Raw genomic sequence first — 16,292 nt, forward strand, 5'->3', positions numbered from 1 at the left:
TCACTGTGTCCTGTATCTGTCCAGTTGATGTTATTAACCATTAATATGCAAATAGGAAACCCAAGGTTAAAAATATACTGTGCGAAAAACCTTACTACTGTAAAGCATGAACGAGATTCTGGGTTAACAATTTTAAATATGTGCACTAGTCTCTTGATTTTCCTCTTGTTCTTTGCTGTATTTCTCTCTCTCTCTCTCTCTCTCTCTCTCTCTCTCTCTCTCTCTCTCTCTATCTCTGTCATTTCGTTCTCTCATCTTGCTTTCTCTTCCCATGTCTCACTTGCTTTCTTTGTGGATCTCTGGGCGCTTGGGGCAATAAGCGGAAGACAGAGTGATTTCTCTTTCCTTCCTTTCAAAGGTCCAGATGGACATTTTCTGCCCGTTGAGCGCATGAACTACTGTGGCACTGCGGCGCCCCTAATTCTCTCAGCCCTCCGTCAGGCAGGAAAAAGGGGAACAAGGTTAGGCTGCAGCGAATCACTGTCTTATACTCCACTTCTTTTTTTAAATTTAAAGGGTTAGTTCGCCCAATTTGCAAAATTATGTCATTAATAACTCACCCTCATGTTGTTCCAAACCCGTAAGACCTCCGTTTATTTTTGGAACACAGTTTAAAATATTTTAGATTTAGTCCGAGAGCTCTTAGTCCCTCCATTGAAGCTGTGTGTACGGTATACTGTCCATGTCCAGAAAGGTAATAAAAACATCTTCAAAGTAGTCCATGTGACATCAGAGGGTCAGTTAGAATTTTTTGAAGCATCAAAAATACATTTTGGTCCAAAAATAGCAAAAACTACGACTTTATTCAGCATTGTCTTCTCTTCCGTGTCTGTTGTGTTCAAAACAAAGCAGTTTGTCATATCCGGTTCGTGCACGAATCATTCGATGTATCCAGATCTTTTTGAACCAGTTCACCAAATCAAACTGAATCGTTTGAAACGGTTCGCGTCTCCAATACGCATTAATCCACAAATGACTTTAACTTTTTTAATGTGGCTGACACTTCCTCTGAGTTCAAACAAACCAATATCCCGAAGTAATTCATTTACTCAAACAGTACACTGACTGAATTGCTGTGAAGAGAGAACTGAAGATGAACACCGAGCCGAGCCAGATAATGACTCGTTCACGAGTCAAGAACCGTTTCTGTCAGACGCGTCTGATTCGAGAACCGAGGAGCTGATGATACTGCGCATGAGTGATTCAGCGTGAAGCAGACTGACACACAGAGCGTCTGAACCGAACTGATTCTTTTGGTGATTGATTCTGAACTGATTCTGTGCTAATGTTATGAGCGCGGGTAGACCGAAGGCTTGAATCAAGGGCATCGCTAATGATGCCATTACGTCGAGCGCAAAAGAACAGGAGAACCGTTTTCTTCAACTGATTTATTGAATCGAACTGTCCGAAAGAACTACTGGTCTTCCGAAAACGGATGCAACCGGTTCTTGACTCATGAACGAGTCATTATCTGGCTCGGCTCTGTGTTCATCTTCAGTTCTCTCTTCACATCAGTTCAGTCAGTGTACTGTTTGAGTAAATGAATTACTCCGGGATATTGGTTTGTTTTAACTCAGAGGGAGTGTCAGCCACATTTAAAAAGGTAACAGCTCAAGTCATTTGTGGATTAATGCGTATTGGAGACGTGAACCGTTTAAAATGATTCAGTTCGATTTGGTGAACTGATTCAAAAAGATCCGGTTACATCGAATGATTCATTCGCGAACCGGATATGACAAACTGCTTTGATTTGAACTCTCTCATAACAGACATGGAAGAGAAGACAATGCTTAATTAAGTCTTAGTTTTTGCTATTTTTGGACCAAAATGTATTTTCGATGCTTCAAAAAATTCTAACTGACCCTCTGATGTCACATGGAATACTTTGATTATGTTTTTCTTACCTTTCTGGACATGGACAGTATACCGTACACACAGTTTCAATGGAAGGACTGAGAGCTCTCAGACTAAATCTAAAATATCTTAAACTGTGTTCCGAAGATAAATGGAGGTCTTACTGGTTTGGAACGACATGAGGTTGAGTTATTAATGACATAATTATGATTTTGGGGTGAACTATCCCTTTAAGTTTACCTCACTAACTCAGGTTATGCCACAGAAATACAAATTCCTTCTACATCCTGGGCCGCAAGATGAACCAAAGCATATATGCCATAGCCAAACCAGAGCTGAATTCACCTGGTTTTCTAGATGTGAAAATGTGTAAATTCTTTGCTGTTTTCTCTGCCATGACTGGAGGTGTTGGCATGTGTGGTAGTGTGACAGTTTGTTTAATTTTGGAGCTGACTGTGGTTTGGAGTGGTGAGCAGAGGCCTTTATTGGCTTTCTTTTGTATTATGTTGAGTTTAAGTGGGAGGATGACTAAAAAGCTCTTCATCACCCTGCTCTTGTTAACGACTCCTCATCATATGCTGAAACCACAAAAGACAAACCTTTTAACTGTGGCATCTTTGAGCGGAATGCTTTCTTTTGTCTGGCGAAGGCATAAATGTGCTTAATTGGTCACTGTGTTTGAGGTGGTGAGACAGAATGGCTGATTGATATGATATATATATATATATATATATATATATATATATATATTATGAGGCATTATAATATGGTCTAAAATAAACATAACTATGTAGAGGAAAAATCCTTTGAACTTTTACTGAATATGTGGGTGTAAATTAAATTGACCACTTTAAATACATTTTAGTATGTCATTCATAACTTTATCATTATGCAGGGTGCAGATTATGGGGGTTTGGGGAGGTCTCTTCACCCTAATTAAGGCTGAAACTGTCTAAAAGAAGCCAGAACAAAAGTTTTTACTATGGAAACAATAGGATGGTTGATCATTGTCTGTCAGGATCAAAATCGGCTGGTACTTTGACAAAACATAAAAAGTAAAATGCATGCTGTCTGGATGAGCTGAAAAAGCTGAACCTCCCAGTAGTATTTGTATAATTCACACAATGATTTGAAACCATACAGACAAAAGACCTGTACAGGCGATTCTGTTAGTGAGAGGATGTGATGACACATGAGTGTCCCTTGCCACTGGGGTGCTTTCGCCAAAGTGGGAAATGGAAAACCGTTTCACAATGAAAGAGCAGAGCTCTAAGATTTGTGACATGAGTTTTTAAGGGGCCCTGGAACAGACCCCTGAGGAACACCTATCCAAGGAATCTTTTAGACATATTACTGAGTCACCAGGGGGTTGCATTTGTTCATACAGACCCAGTATATTAAGCAATAAATAAGGCCTTTCTTAATTTAGTGTTCCCTGCATGCTGTTTCAACATTTTTGCTGTTGCACTTCTGGTATTGCTCTGAAAGAGTTTTATAAAAACTTGCCGCGCAAGGACTTAATTTAAAAGACTTTAACAATGGTTTAAAAGCTTAATGTGCAATGACAACATCCTTTAGAGAGGAATTAGCCTTTGGAAAAGTTAATTTGTTGTAACTTGTAGCAAGTTATTAAATGGATCAGTGGCGTCACAATGTCATGTAAGAAAATCATTAGAAAATCCAGGTAATCTATTACAAATGTTATGGCATTTGAGGGATAGTTTTGATCAAATTGCCCTTATGCTCAAGCCAGCTGCTATGTTTTTTCTCTTACTCTAATAGTTTTTGTTTTCCTAATGGTTCTGGTCAACATGACTCAATCTTCTGTCAATCAAACCACAGAAGCATTTTATCTGCCCAGGTCCTCTTTGACAAGTTTTCATTAATCTATATCGTCTTTTTAGATGTTTTTTTTCCATTGTTGTTCATCCATCTTCTGTTCCTCATCAGAATTTTTCCCTCATATTCCCTATAGATCTACACTGATTGGGCGAACCATTATTTGGCCAAGTCCGGCTGTCCGAGGCTTATTAAGGACCTGACTCAGGACATACCCGATGGAGTTCTGCTGGCAGAAATCATCCAGATAATAGGTAAGGATACAAGCGTGCATACTGTACACACACACATACACACACAAACACACACAGTGCAGGCTAATAAATCTTCACAGCTCATTTCAGTGATACAATTATTTGTGTAAAACCTAACTACTTACTGTGATTCAGCTTTAAGTTATTCTGCTCACGTTAAACTGGATTAGAAGCTGTAGAAAATCTGCAACATGAGAATTGAATGCTATTTCAGCACTATTAAAGCATGTGTCTCCCATGTGTTCACTTTAGAGAGCCCAGAGTGGTGTGCGTTGTGTGCATGTGTGTCAGTCTGTCTTTTTTCTTTTTCCTTTTTTCTTTTTTCTTTTCCCCATCCCAATTTTTCCCTCCTCTGGGCTGTCCTGAAACTTTATTATGAACCGCTAGCAAACAATGGCAGATTTTATGTCACAAACTCGCAACCAACAGCTGATGAATTAACAGCCGTTCATTTTCTCAGCGTTTTCTCCCACACTGCAAACATACACATGCTCATTCAATCACAAGCTCTCACAAACTGCAAAGGCAAATTAACCTGTGACAGTATGACAGTAACCTGTGGATAGAAAGGCCAGAGGTTGTGGTTCTGCAGAGGTTTAACCCAGCAATATATCTGTTGCAGCTAATGAGAAAGTAGAAGATATCAACAGCTGCCCCAAGAGTCACTCTCAAATGGTAAGTGTTTTGTTTTTTGTTTTTTTTTATAATGTAATACATTAACAGCATGATGCCTGTTCTCTCCATTAATGTTTCTTGTCTATATTTGATTGTTTTTCCCTGGCATATTAACTTTGTTTTTATTTGTAAACATCTAACAGCTATAGATCATTCTTACAGTTATAAATATTTTGGTCAAAAAGCGAAAATGCTGTAATTGTGACACAAAATTGTGTCTGCGTATAAATTAATATTATTACTAACTAATAGTGAAGGAAACAAGTGTCCAAATTTCATGCAAATAAAATTTCATTTATTTATTTATTATTTATTTATTATTTAAATGTCACAACAGTATAATAGTGTTATTTTTATAGCATATTTACCATAAACAGCACATGTTTCTGTGTCATTTAGAAAAAAACTGTCAAATTGCACCTGTCAGAAAATCAAGAAAACATATTATTATTTAGTTTCTTCTGGCCTGCCAAATCATGACGTTTTTGATGATTCTGCAAAATAAAGATTATCTGTGTAGATAAGATTTATATGCTTATGTTTTGTTTCCACTATAGCACATTGCAGTGATTAAACTCTTGCTAAACTGTACTAAAGTAAAGGCTTTAGTGGCCCCACAGGTCTTTTCTGCAATAGAATGGCCCAGCCGAGTCCTAGGCTATAGCTCTCTGCATGTCAATGAATACAGCAGAGAATCCTGGGATATTTGCTGTGGGCTTCTACTAATAACTCCCATGTAGCAATGCTTGTCAGTTTGGAACAGCACAAAGACCCCAGTAAAAGCTTACAATCAAGGCTAACTGTGGTTTGTGTGTGAGAGTGTTTTGGGGAAGGCGTAGGAGGTTTCATTGTTCCATTCAGTGCCCATTGATCTTGCACCTGCTGCCAGCATGAGTGTGTACACGTATGTAGAGGTTTTACACTGAGGAAGTGTGTCTGTTTATGAGAAACTATTTACGGGAAGTTGAGGTTATGGAGGAATTTGACCTACACACACTGTATCACAGCCAAGCTTCACAACCAAAACATCAGCATGTCGTTGCAGATTAATGGAGGGACTTCTCTATGATTGCTGAGGTATTTGCCAGTATTTGATGGATAGTAACAGGTATTGTGTAAATACAGCAAGTTTTGTTGATGGATAGGGTGCTGGTATACAGGGTTCTTAAATAGATTGTAGGAATAGTTCAGCCAATAATTATTATTTTTTTCTTTGTCCATGCAGTGAAAGTCAATATGCTGACATATTGGTCCCATTAGGTAGCACTTTAGAATAGGGAACACTTATTCACTATTAACTACGACTTTTCCCTCAATAAATTCCTAATTTGCTGCTTATTATTAGGTAGTAAGATAAGTTTAGTTATGGGTAGGATTAGGGATGTAGAATAAGGTCATGTGGAATAAGGCATTAATGTGTGCTTAATTACTACTAATAAATGGCTAATATTCCAGCAATATTCATGCTAATAAGCAAATAGTTAAGAGACCCTAAAATAAAGTGTTACCTAACATTGTTGGAGGGACACATATATACAAACGCGTGTATACAAAGTGAGCCAGTTGACCCAATTGAATTGATCTGAATGGACAAAAACAAATCAAAATGTTCTAAAATAATTTTTTGTGTCTCCTAATATTTTATTATTATTTTTATTTTTTTATTTTTTTTACCATAGCGGTTTGGAACTAGTCCTTTAACCAGCTCCACCTCCCATAATCAAGCTTGATCAGAAACATTTTTTTGTTTTGCTGGTTCACCATTATAATTCATGCTTGGTTAAGCAGGTCTTTTCTGGAGGGTGTTATGTAGGATGGGGTCATTTATGTGTGTTAAATGAGAGGATAAGAAATATCCTGGCCACAGTCTGGTTAACATGTTCAGGAATAAGTCAGGAAGCTAATCTATTGTGCCCCTTTTCCTGTATTTGTTACTGTGTGGCAGTTAATATTAAACAGTAAATCACGTCAAGCCTCATTGCTCAGGGAGTCTGCAATCTGCCATTGTGGAATGATCAGTTATAACTATTCTTCAGAAAGGAAATTCCTAATCAATTAGGATTAGATAGCCCTCCATGCCTTTTCTGCTATGAACCAATAAAAATTTACAACTTAGTAAAAAATACTTGCTCATATCCATTAAAAGCACCTGTTAAAAGTTACTCAGCTTCAGTTAAATGAGTGTACTGTTGGGTGCTTTCCCAGGCAGTGAAAATGGTTGCTAAATTACATGCGTAATAAACTCTCTCTCATTGATCTGATTGGTCTCTTGGGGGTTAATTAAACTGGCATGAAGAGAGGCAGATAAATCGCTGCCTACATGCTGTTCATTCACTGACCCTTATGGAAATGTTTGTGTTTTGAACCGCAGCTTCACCAGAAGCTAAAAAGGTAAGACCCACTTTTCCCAAAAACATTGGCTAAGACCCCAAGGCTGGTATTCTGACTAGTCTGGAATTCTGAACATGTTGGTCCACCAAATGGACCAACAATGGCCCTTGCTGCCATTTTTGGACTAGTCAGTGAGAGACAGCTATTTTTGAAAGTTATGCATCAGAATAGGAGTTCCCCTTGACATGAGCATATCCCATAAGCCTGCCTTGATTAGCAGATCCAGGGATTGCAACATGTGGAGATGTCTCTGAGTAGGCATGGGTCGGTATGAGATTCTGACAGTATGATTATATTAGATAGAAAAAAAAAATTATAATAATTATATATATATATATATATATATATATATACATTTTTCCCACAGAACACAATATATTTTATTTTTAAGAAACATATAGAACATTTTGGAACTGTAAACATGTCAGGTTAAATAATCACTTAAGTGAGCCTAAACCTGCAGCTCAACAATAATCAGAACATAAATTATTTTCTGTAGAAAAAATGCAGTCACTTCAGTGAGCTTAAACCTGCAGCTCAATAAACAAAGACGTAATCAAAACATAATTTTTGTAAAAAAAAAAATTTAACACTTAATAATAATGTTCTGTTATAAGTTATTTATAAATTATTAGTTAATGATGAACTAATCATTTACAAAACATGACTATACTTTCAGAAATGATTAATAAGTAATAAGTTAACCGTTTAGTTATGATTTATTAATTCAGTTATAAGTCACTTATAAGTTATTGGTTAATGATGAACGAATCATTTACAAAACATGACTATATGTTCATAAATGATTAATGAGTGGAATGCTAACGATTTACAAATGTGTTGTAAGTTATCTTAAAAAGTTGAAATCATGAAATAAATCAAACTGATTTAAGTTATTAGTTGATACATTATTTATCACTTATAAATCATTTAAGTATTTATGTCAAAATTGTTTTGTATAATTATCTCAATAAACAATTGTTAATCATAAACAAATGATGAACAACCCATTAGTAAATGATCAGTATATGATTTATTGGCAAATATGTTAGCTGGTTTGTGTTCAAAAGCACAAACATGCAGGTATGCTAAAGCACTATTTTTAAGAAGAGTAACTCATTTGTTTTGAAGTGGATAAACATTTCTAAATGCCTTAGTCAGGTGATTCCAGTGGCTTGTGCTAAATCCTTACACTCTTCCTTGCACAGACTTGTGTTCTGTCTGGAGTGTGTGGATCTAGTGATGAAGTGAACCTCTCAACCGCTTTTACCTTCCACTGATCAGGTGCACAGAGTTGAAGACTCCATGTGTGTCAGAGAAGACAGCTGTCTATACCCTCACCAGTCAGTACCTAATACACACTACAAAGTGTTCAACACCTGTTATAGATGATGTGTAAACACATGGATAAATAATTTACAAAGCTTTCTGCATCCCCTAATCTAAAGTGTAAACTATTCATCACTTGTAAATGTGTTACATATCATTTGAAGATCTTTCTTACCTGTTACAAATTATTTGAATATGTACACAAGTCAATTATAACATTTTCTGCATCCCCTAATCTAAAGTGTAAACTACTCATCACTTGTATATTATAAATTGTTGCCCATGCTGACTTTCTACACATGCATTTTTCAGTCCAAGTTATGATGCAGGAATGTTCACATTTCCTGGATCAAGTTTGGAGGAAAGAGAAAGTGTGCGTGTTACACACACACACACAAGGTCTTTTTTTGTACAACACTCAAACAGTGGCAAAGACACCTGAGAGCCAGCAGTTTGTTTGTTTTTTAAATGTCGTGATTTTGAACAGATGTAAACAATGGCAGGAGGTGTAAAAGTATAGACGTGATACCAGCTAAATTTAATTACTGTACTAAATCGCAGAAACGTAGTACTGTATTCTGCTATTCCCAACTCTGTGAAGTAACGTGAGGGAGGAAACTAGTTGTCATTAGCTAGTTAATTAGCCATGTTATCTGCCTCTTTAGCCAGCCAAATAGTATTTATTTTAACACTGAAACAAACGGCGGGTGGGTCTCTGTCTTGATCCGGAGTGAAATAAGGAGAAAAGACGATACGGATATAATAGTTTATGTATGACCTTCGAAGTATTTATGTAGCGATCACCGCTAAAATTTAATCTGTATTGAACATCATTGTGTATGGAACATGGTTAGTCTGCATTAACCAGAAAATTGGCCGATTTAATATGCAGTTTGTAATCTCATTTAGTATTAACATTAAGATGTCACTGAGGAGTCTCTTGGTTTCTTAGTGGTTGATTTGTGGCTGATGGCAGCTTCATCAAATCCCTGTTTGCACCTCTTTCCTCTCTCATCAAGCATTGTTAAGACAAATTCGGTCTGACGGTGTTGTCTCGTCCCTAAAACTGGAAACCACAGGAACTGAGCATGCAGAGAGTGTCTTTGAACACAACCAGACACCCTCCAGCTCGGAAAAAGACAGAAAGAAATTCAAACCATTCGACTCAAAACAAAACGTCAGAATACTAATCTATGTCATTAAAACATTCATTAATAAACCACATTGCACTTCAAAAGTCTACAGATGTGTAAGCATATACCGTAATTGGACTGCCCTTCCCAGAATGCACCACATAAACCTCGGTATTGTAAACTCTTACTCTTGTAACGTCACATCTTTCTATATACAGTACATATGAGTTGCTGCCAGTGTCTTCTGCAGGTTTGAGTTTGTGGCCATCAAGAGATGCTGACTGATTGGCTACCTCTCCAGGTCGTGTGGGAGGACTGGTGCAGTTAAGTGTGTTAGGGCTTGTAAAGTGGCTGCATCATCTGGGCTCCATCTGTTAGCAGCGTACAGCCTGACAGCTGAGTGATACAATCCTTGCTTCGTCTACAGAGATCAGCATATCCCTCTGATGGCATACCGCATTCACCTTCATGTGATTTATACAGCATTCCACCCAACTGTTGGCTAGAGAGCACATGATTCTCAGCTGGTTTAATCTCCTGCTGTATATATCAGCTGGCTGGTCCACATGATGTCACGATCAATGAAGCACTTAACTGATGGACTTTGGTTCTTTATTGAGTTTGTTTGGTTAGTTAACATGTTGATTCATGATGGCTTTGATTAAGTTATTAGATTTGGTCAGTGATTAAGTTCTCGAGAATGAGCTTTGGAACTTTATTGAGTTAGTCTAGTTTGTCGTAAAGTTAGTTCATCAAAAGGATTGGCTTTTTGGTGTTGATTTAGTTAGTTTGCATAATGAGTTAAGCATGGCGATGGGTCATAACTGAGTTGGTCTGGTTATTTAGCCTGTTCCTGAAGAGAATAAACTTTGGAACTTTATTGAATTCATTTAGTTAGTTAATGAGGTAGTTCATCAAAAGAATTTGCTTTTGGTGATTAATCAGTTATTTTGTTTACTAAGTAAGTTCTCCGAGAAACATGACTTTGTATGGTTGCTTAGTGAGATTATTGAAAGGATGTATTTTTGGACTTGTTTGAGTTCGATTTTTAGTAAATTATTAACAAGTGTCCTTTAAATAGAACACATTACATTTAATAATTAAGCACACACTTTTTTTAACAGACTTTTCCCTTTTATCCCTGTTTTCTCTCTTCTACTGTGACACTTTTTGGTCTAGCAGGTGGTGGTCAGCTTAAATATCAGTCATTTGGTTAAACTTTCTTTCTTTCTTTCTCTGCAAAGCTCTCTCAGAGGGGATGACCAGTATGATATTGACCTCAAGATTCTCGCCTTGACATTTCATGTGTTTAACACCACATAGTGACAATTGACGTTCGCATTTGATTTGTGACGTGCAGCATTTGACATGTCTTTGAAGACATTTTTACAGTCAGACGAAAGAAGGAATTGTTACTACACTGTATGGTCGACAAACATATTTGACAGATATTTTAATAGAGCTCCAAATATCCAGTCTCCCAGAGTGAAAATCAGAACGTCAAAGCCTCTGATTACATCTCACTTGAATGCTTTTCTGTGGTTCATTCAAATTCTGCTCTGCAACAATAGGAAGCTTAATAATACAACACAGAGAAAACTAAAGAAGTGAGCCTGTTAAATCCCAGAGCAACTCTGACTCTTTTAAGAAATCTACAAAGATCAAACCGTAAAACAGACAGTGACAAGGAGAACCACAGCAAAAGCTCTTGGTTCCAGATGGTAATATGGAAGAGCTAGATGTGTGACGTGACTAAGAGAGCAAATCCGTCACCCAAAACATTACTCAAAGATCCGCAAGCCTCATTTATGAGATGATGGCCTTTAAAGGAAGGAATACCCAAAAATGAAAATTGTCAACATTTACTGGTTCCAAACCTGTATTACCATCTTTCTTATGTGGGACACAAAAAGGAGAAAAATGTGAGACTGTGCTGGTCACTCCAATCTATGCATTTACAAAGAAAGTGAACTGAAGCTTTTGAGATTCAAAAAAAGCATACAAAAGTATTGTAAAAGTGTGATATATTCCAAGTCATTTATTATTATAAATCTTGACATTTTCTCTAGTTGTGTGTCAACACAAATTAATAAAAGAATCAGATTCTTTGAGTCAAATCTTGTTAACAATTTAGTTAAAAAAAAAGACTCAGATTGATTCAGTTCTGGAGTTTAAGCCACCAACTCACACAAAACAACATATTGTGGACTTGGAATATACTGCACATATACCACTTTTATGATACTTTGTGGTGCTTTTGAGTCTTTTTTGAGGTTTCAAGTAAGAAAATAATATGGGTTTGGAACAGCATAAGTGCTTTCTTAAAAATTGCAGCCATTTTACCTTGTCCTAAATGGTGGATCTGTAATATGAAATCTTGGCATTGTCAGATGCTTTGAGAAAGCAGACACTTCCAAGCACATGTTTCAGGCTGGCCATCCGCTGGTGCTGTACTGTACCTCCACCAGTCTTGTGCAGGGCAGTGCTGCAGCCTGATCCATTTAGTTGTTAATTAAACAGAGGCAACAGGAATTTAATGGCTGTCTTCATTGGCTGGCATCATAATGGCTCAGCTACGGTTGTTTGTCTCGGTGCCCACTGGGCACATAGAATGCCTTGCTAAAGTTGGCACTGAGGTCGCTCTAACAAAGAGACCTGCCAAGCATTACTGTAATAATATTAGTGCAGAAATTATTTTATGTGGTCTTATTTGTTGCATCTGTGAATTAAAACCATTAAGAAAAGTTATAATTAATTTAGCACAGAAGTCCGGGATGAGCAAAGTGTGACATTTTTATTTTGACTTGGATTATACAGTACTTTTAATTCTAATAATGCCTTTTAGCCATTCAGTATCGCACTTTATAATAGGGATGCACTGATACCGGTATCGGGCACAATACTGCGCTACTGTATTTGTATTGTAAAAATCCCCCGATACCAAAAGCCAATACTACACAGCGTGTGAACAGAGCTGTGCCCAGAAAAAGAGACACAGACAACAAATCAACAGAGAGTAAAATGGAGTTATTACAGATTAAGGATGTCTATAAAGTACATGTAAGTAATTAATATAATGTTAAACATTCAATATTCACCCCTGTATAGCGGACGTGCAAGGGCTGATAAGCAGAGCACGGTGAGTGGATTGAGCGTGCAGCTACACAGATACACAAGCTTGACAAGTGAATATTTCACAGACATCACTGGAAAGTTTGTAATTCAGTCGGATATGTCAAAAGCAAGCAAACAAAACAGTGCACATGTTACTAAAGTTATTTGACGGTAAGGAGAGAGAGAGAGTCAGAGAGCATGAACTTCTGTTGCATGATCTTGATTGCTGTTTGCTCCATTAGCGCATGCATTTGGATTAAAACTAAATCTTAAATATAAAACAAACAAAAATTATAGGGGCATTTACTAAAAACAACATTTATTTTAAATGTCAAGCATACACGATTAAAGCAAAAGTGAAACTAGCAGACTGTGTGAAAATGCACTAGGCTATAAGTTTCTCTCTCATTCTGCACCAGTGCAAACGTGTGCACACTGCGAATGTTTAGCTTGCTTTAAAATTAGGTTTTTTATTCATATGCGACGGTCTGTTTACAGTGTGCGTGATGCAAATTACATCACCAAAATAGTGTGCATGTACTTGTATAATATATAACGAGTGGTTCCGTGCATTATTTTAGGAAAATGTTTTGTGTTTACAGTATTGAGCTGCTGCAATGGAGCTTCTTCTTTTTCTTCTTCCTCTTCTTCTTCTTCTTCTTCTTCTTCTTCTTCTTCTTATTATTATTATTATTATTTTGTCTCTGTACCCAATATTTGTAAAATTGAAAAGTACTGTGAAAATATCGGTAATAATACTGGTATCGGTATGTGTATCTCAGAGTACCAGAAATGAAAGTATCGGTATCAGTCTCCTCCAGAAAAAAGTAGTATCAGTGCATCCCTACTTTATAGTAAGTAAGTAAATAAATAAATAACTGTTTGATTAAATTACGTAGAAGTAGGTGGGACTACTTTTTACTTTTCCAGTTTTTTTCAGTTTTCCAAAACGTTGTATGGATGATTTTATGTATGTACATGATTTGCACAATGTACTTATTCATATTTAAAAAAAAAAAAAAAAAAATCCATGTTTTTGCTGTGTTCTTATGGACAGCTCATCAAATTCATATGCATGTGGTCACTACGATCAGAGGAAATGAAATGAGCAAAACGACTGCAGCTGTTTCTCTGTAAAACCAAAAGTGCTGGAGAAAATACAGCATTTATCTGTTCTCTTGGCTTTGAGTGGTTTTTAAGTGAAAGCCATATAATTGAGGCTTGAGACCATTTGTATTTCCTGGTAGTGTTGGAGCAGCAACACTTTCCAAAGCCAGCACTCACCCTACGGTTATCCGATATGCTTGGAGCCGGTCCCTGCGCAACTAGCTGGGCCCCTCAGCATCTGGATCTGCACAGCCGGACCCAAGTGCAAACATTTACTCTGCATTAAAGCCTTGCTCTGATAAGTGTGTTGTATAGATTAAACACGATCAGATTTATGATGTTTGCCTTTCGTAGCGGCAGTAAAATTAAACGGCTCGTCGTTGTCATTTCAAGTAAGGGACATAAGCCGACCTGTAGTAATTTTCCATCCGTTTTGCATCCATGTCAGCCCTGAAAAGTGATCGCTTATAAATTTCTCAATATTATTTTGTGAAAATATACCTCATCAAAAACATTATCCTCCCTAATTTCGTTTAATGACATATCTGGTGCTGGAAAATGTCAGTTTATGTCGGAAAAACAGATGATCTGACTTTCCCGGAGAGTTGTTAAAATCCCACATGGTTTGAAAAACCGCTCGGCAAGCGGCGGTTCGGCATCTAAAGCTGTATTAGCGAACAGAATCACGGTTTATGTTTGTGTACATCGCTGTAGGCCGAGAGACAGACTAAAAATAAACAGAACGATGGGCTGATGGGACCGCTATTAAAACGTGGATGGAATTTCCATCCTTACTTAGGGGATTATATCCGTAACGGACACCAGACTTGATGATCTCCTCGCTTTTAGAACGTAAACCCCATTTGTACGTCTGTTCGCACATGTCTGTCAATCAAGAGCGTCCGCTCACACTTTTAGTGTCGGCAACAAATGTTCAATCCATCGCTGGGACATTACCAGATATCATATATCATAAACACTCCAGAAAACAGTTAAATGATGCGGTTAAAATGCCAGGCCAGTGTTTAGCATTCAACCACATTAGAATGTTTGATTTTCGTTGAGAATGTCTGAATCAGTTTTTGGTCGGGACATGCTGTCGGGTACCCATGTGCGTGGGTGCCGTCGTTTTAATGATACTGCAATGAAAAACAGCCCGTCTCTGGTGCACCACACATGTTCTGCACCATGTTGCTATTAAAAGAGGTTTATGAGAGAAGATAATCAAATGTTTAAAGTGCATTAGGCTCTTTGCATGTGTGGCTGTGTGTGGGATGTGTGTGTCATCTGAAAAACAACTACTTGCCGTTGGGACAGATGTAAGAAGAAACAAGATGCTGTCGATACGGATCACGTTAACAATTGCTCATTCATTCAGTGTCCTATTTGTTTCCGAGTGTGTGTGGGAGTTAATACTGTATGCGATCTGTGTGGATCTTTCAGGCTCAATGTCGGAGGCTGTGAGGCACTGAGGTCAGAGGGTACTGGATGGATGGAGTTGGTGGAAGACTGTAAATTGCTTCTGCACTAGGACAGCTGTGAGAATGACCTTAAATTTAGTCCAATCATCCCTCACAGCGGCACTGCAGCAAAGTTTTATTTGTTGTTGTTGTTTTTTGTAAATAATGTCAGTGTATGAACTGTGGATATACACTTCATTATTTGAGTCCTCATAGACATTTTTGCCTTGTTAAATAAATGAATGAATGAATGAATGAATGAATGAATGAATAAATGAATTAATAAATAAAAATTACAAATGGCATGTACCAATAACCATAGACAGCTGTGACTGACCAATCAGAATAATGTATTCCAGTCACCTTCAAGTACTTTTATTTCTCTCTACTTTTATATTGCCATGTAATAATATCTGATATTTTAACCACTATATGAAAAAGTTTATTCAGATAATTTTTTCTGTAATATGAATATGCTTAATGAAACACATATTAGAATCAACAAGCTAGCATTAACTTTTCAGCATGAAAAGAGTTATGAATTAATGTTAATGGCCAGAAAAAAAACTAAAGGTAATCTAATAATATTACAATAAACATAAAATTATATATTATTGCACTGTGTGTGTATATTAAATATGAAAATGGCTGACACCTTATTTTTAGGAACAATTATTTCTATTAACTAGTTGATTATCACCATGCATAGTACTAGCATATTAGCTGTTTATAAAGCCCATATTAATGCATTATTCTTCATAACCATATTTTAAATCCTTTAATCTACCCCATATCTAAACTTAACAACTACCTTACTATTTTTAAGCAGCAAATTAGGAGTTTATTGAGGTAAAAGTCGAAGTTAATTGTGAGAATTGGCCCCCAAACTAAAGTGTGACCTGAATATTATCTATTAATATTTCACAATCATCTAAACGGGATAGCTGGGGCTTTACAAACACTCTTTGAAACAGCATTAAAACAGTGGAAATTGTAGCTAGAGTGAGACAGTGTATTATAGACAATATTAATAACTGTGCACAATAGCAATCCTTCAGGGTTTCATACTGTACGAGCTGAGTCAACTGTCATACAGCACAATGCATTCCACATAAGACTGCGCTTGTCGCATAATA

The 16,292-nt window shown here is 37.0% G+C and overlaps 1 protein-coding gene across 4 annotated transcripts in view; it reads left to right on the forward strand.

Moving 5' to 3' along the window:
- LOC132105860 (neuron navigator 3) overlaps window positions 1-16,292 on the forward strand; it is a 169,610-nt gene that overhangs the window by 63,424 nt on the left and 89,894 nt on the right. For all 4 annotated transcript variants that reach the window (XM_059511319.1, XM_059511320.1, XM_059511322.1 and 1 more), the window contains exons 2-3: window positions 3,830-3,947; window positions 4,570-4,622. In XM_059511319.1, coding sequence (XP_059367302.1) covers window positions 3,830-3,947; window positions 4,570-4,622 — 171 coding nt within the window. The remainder of the gene's footprint in view (window positions 1-3,829; window positions 3,948-4,569; window positions 4,623-16,292) is intronic.

Source organism: Carassius carassius, chromosome 26, assembly GCF_963082965.1.
Source record: "Carassius carassius chromosome 26, fCarCar2.1, whole genome shotgun sequence".
NCBI lineage: Eukaryota > Metazoa > Chordata > Actinopteri > Cypriniformes > Cyprinidae > Carassius > Carassius carassius.